General features: G+C 33.7%; 1 protein-coding gene across 1 annotated transcript in view; it reads right to left on the bottom strand.

Moving 5' to 3' along the window:
* tbata (thymus, brain and testes associated) overlaps positions 1–819 on the bottom strand; it is a 7,027-nt gene extending 6,208 nt beyond the window's left edge. The window contains exons 1-2 of the mRNA XM_056771844.1: positions 691–819; positions 297–489 (exon numbers count right to left, since the gene is read on the bottom strand). Coding sequence (XP_056627822.1) covers positions 297–489 — 193 coding nt within the window. The 5' untranslated portion in view covers positions 691–819. The remainder of the gene's footprint in view (positions 1–296; positions 490–690) is intronic.
* Between the last annotated feature and the right edge of the window lie 2,000 nt (positions 820–2,819).

The following is a 2,819-nucleotide window of genomic DNA, read 5'->3' as shown; positions in this document are numbered from 1 at the left end:
GCATATTACCTTTGTGTTTATAAAGACATACATATACATGCATATGTGTAAGAGACATATTAAAATATAAAAAATAATATACATTTATATGCTATTTAAATTATTTGTGAATATCAATAATTCACCCTAATTATTTTTATAAATTTATATACATTTATGTTCTTTTTCAGTGAATGACAGACTCACTACAAGTCAAGCGCATTATAAGACGACTGAACTCATCCTGACACTTCAGCAAACAACCAATTAACACAGATGCTGTCTTTCACTCTTCTGTCAGGACTGACGTGTCTCACCCTGCATGTGTCTGACTCGATGTGGATGAGGGTTGTGTCTGGAGAAGAAGGAATGATGGCTCAGGGTCCCGAAGCGGACACCACTTCTGGTGTTGCTCCTGCTCGTGCCCGGGGTGTCACAGGTCAACTTCTCCCATGTGTTCTTATTCAGCACAGAATCAGGGCTCGCTCGCTCATCTGACGTCTCCATCATCTCAAGAAAGAGAATTCAAGAATTCACGTCACGTTATGTTACAATTATTCTAATTCTGATTCTGATCTTCTCTCAGACAGGACAAAAGTTCACCAATTGAACGTTACAACAGTCCGAGACGGAAAAGCTTTTCAAGGGTCCTCATTCATGCATTGATCCAAATGTAATTAATTTAAAAGTACAGAAAGATACAGAACTCACCCTCTCTTTCTCTCTCTCTCACACTCTCTTTCTTTCTCTCTCTCTCTCTCTCTGTGATGTTTGCTATAGTTGCCTGGAGACCCAGAACAACACTAAAGGAAATCTCCAACAGCGCAGCCAAAACACACCGACACTTCCTCCTCTGTCATTACGGCATCACTACTTTACCACAGATTACTCTTTACACGTGGGCTTCCACAGTCAAGTCAAGTTTATTCTTTTATCACGTTTCACAATTGACAATTTTTTTTCAAAGCACCTGTTTACAATAGAAAACATTAACAAACAGACGATAAATAAAGAGATTGTAATGCAGAATAATAATGGTGGAAATAAGAGAGTAGAACAATAATAATAATAATAAAAAATAATAATTATATAATAATAATATAAATTCATAATGAAATAATAATTATATAAATCCATAATAAAATATTAATAACATAAACTCATAATAAATCATAATAATATAAAATCATAGTAAAATAATAATCACATAAAATCATGATACTAAAATCCTAATAATATAAAATAATACTAAAATCATCGTAAATTAATAATTATCTAAAATCATAATAAAATAATAATTACATAAAATCATATAAAATCATATAAAATCATAATAAAATAATAATAATATAATAAATTATAATAACGTAAATACATAAAATAATTATAATAATATAAAATCATAATAAAATAATAATAATATAAACATGAAATCATAAATACAGGAAAATGATCCAATACGGTGTATTCTAGAACAAGGAGTAACTAGTGTCATTACATATCTTCTCTTTAGTGATTGTCTGTATTGTTAATGGGACTGTTGTATTCATTCTGTAGCTCTATTGCGGATGTGCGTCACATTTTATGTAAGATGTATATTAGTGGCAGTAATTGGGATGGTAATTGACGATTAGTTAAACCCCCTCAACACTCCTATTATTGCATATAATATAAAATATTTTACTCTAAAGTATGGAAATGATCCTTCTAACAAATTATCAAGAATTTCATTCCCACACGTTCTTGTTCTTTATTTGTCTGATATATATTCTCATACGTTTGGAGACTCATGGAAAAACGTGAGGCTTTGCACATGTGATTAATTTGGGGCAGATTTAATGGAGGAACAAGAATCCGTTCAAGTCTTACTACAAACAAACTAATAGAATAAAATCTGATCATTTCTGTCACGTCTCATCAATGAGAAGCTCTAGCTGTAATTTCACCTGTGATGAGAATGGACAGAGCTTCTAATACACATATTTCTGTCTCCTTTCAGATAAAATAATCTGTTTGGGTCTGCACTGCGTGAACAAATCCATGCCCCACTTCTTAAATAAAGGCACAAATCCAGTGTTCCTTTTCATATAATCACACATGTTCTTTGATATCGAACGTATTATTAGGATTACTGAAAAATTTACAAAGACGCTTTTTACACATATCTGATGTCTACTGGCAAGCCTTTAGCCTGCTTAAAGAGACACTTCACCCAGAAATCTGTTCTCACCCTCATGTCATTTCAAACATGAGTTTATTTCTCAGAAAAGAAGATATTTTGAAGAACATAGATGATTAAACAACACTGAACTCCATTGACTTTCATTGTATGAACACAAAACCACTGAGACATTTCTCATAATATCTTTTGTTGTGTTCCACTGAAGGAAGACTCATGTACAGATTTACCACCATGACAGAATATTATTTAACAAAGATCATGGTTCCTAAAATGTTCTTCGTTATGGGCTCTGTGGTTCCACAAAGAACATAAACATGTAAGAAAGAAACTGCTTTTTTGTAGGAACCTTTGACTGAAAGGTTCTTTGGAGTACCCAAAATTGTTGTTTTACATTTTTAATTACCACAAAAATGGACTGTAAAATGTTTAAATATTCCAGATAATTACAATCCTCTTTACAAGCCACGGAACACTTAATCAAATGTTAAGAAGCTCAACACATTCGCTCAGAGAGTTGTGAGCATCGTCTCTCGTGCGCATTGGCAGACGCGCGCGCGCGCACGCACTCTCCTCCCCGCAGCAGAGACACCGGAGCGCGCAGCAGAAGCTCATCCTCCACAGCAGGACTTCAGTAAAGCACATTAAACTGGATTCGTTT

This window comes from Triplophysa dalaica, chromosome 17 (genome assembly GCF_015846415.1).
Source record: "Triplophysa dalaica isolate WHDGS20190420 chromosome 17, ASM1584641v1, whole genome shotgun sequence".
Classification (NCBI taxonomy): domain Eukaryota; kingdom Metazoa; phylum Chordata; class Actinopteri; order Cypriniformes; family Nemacheilidae; genus Triplophysa; species Triplophysa dalaica.
This window is presented reverse-complemented; position numbering and strand designations above follow the sequence as displayed.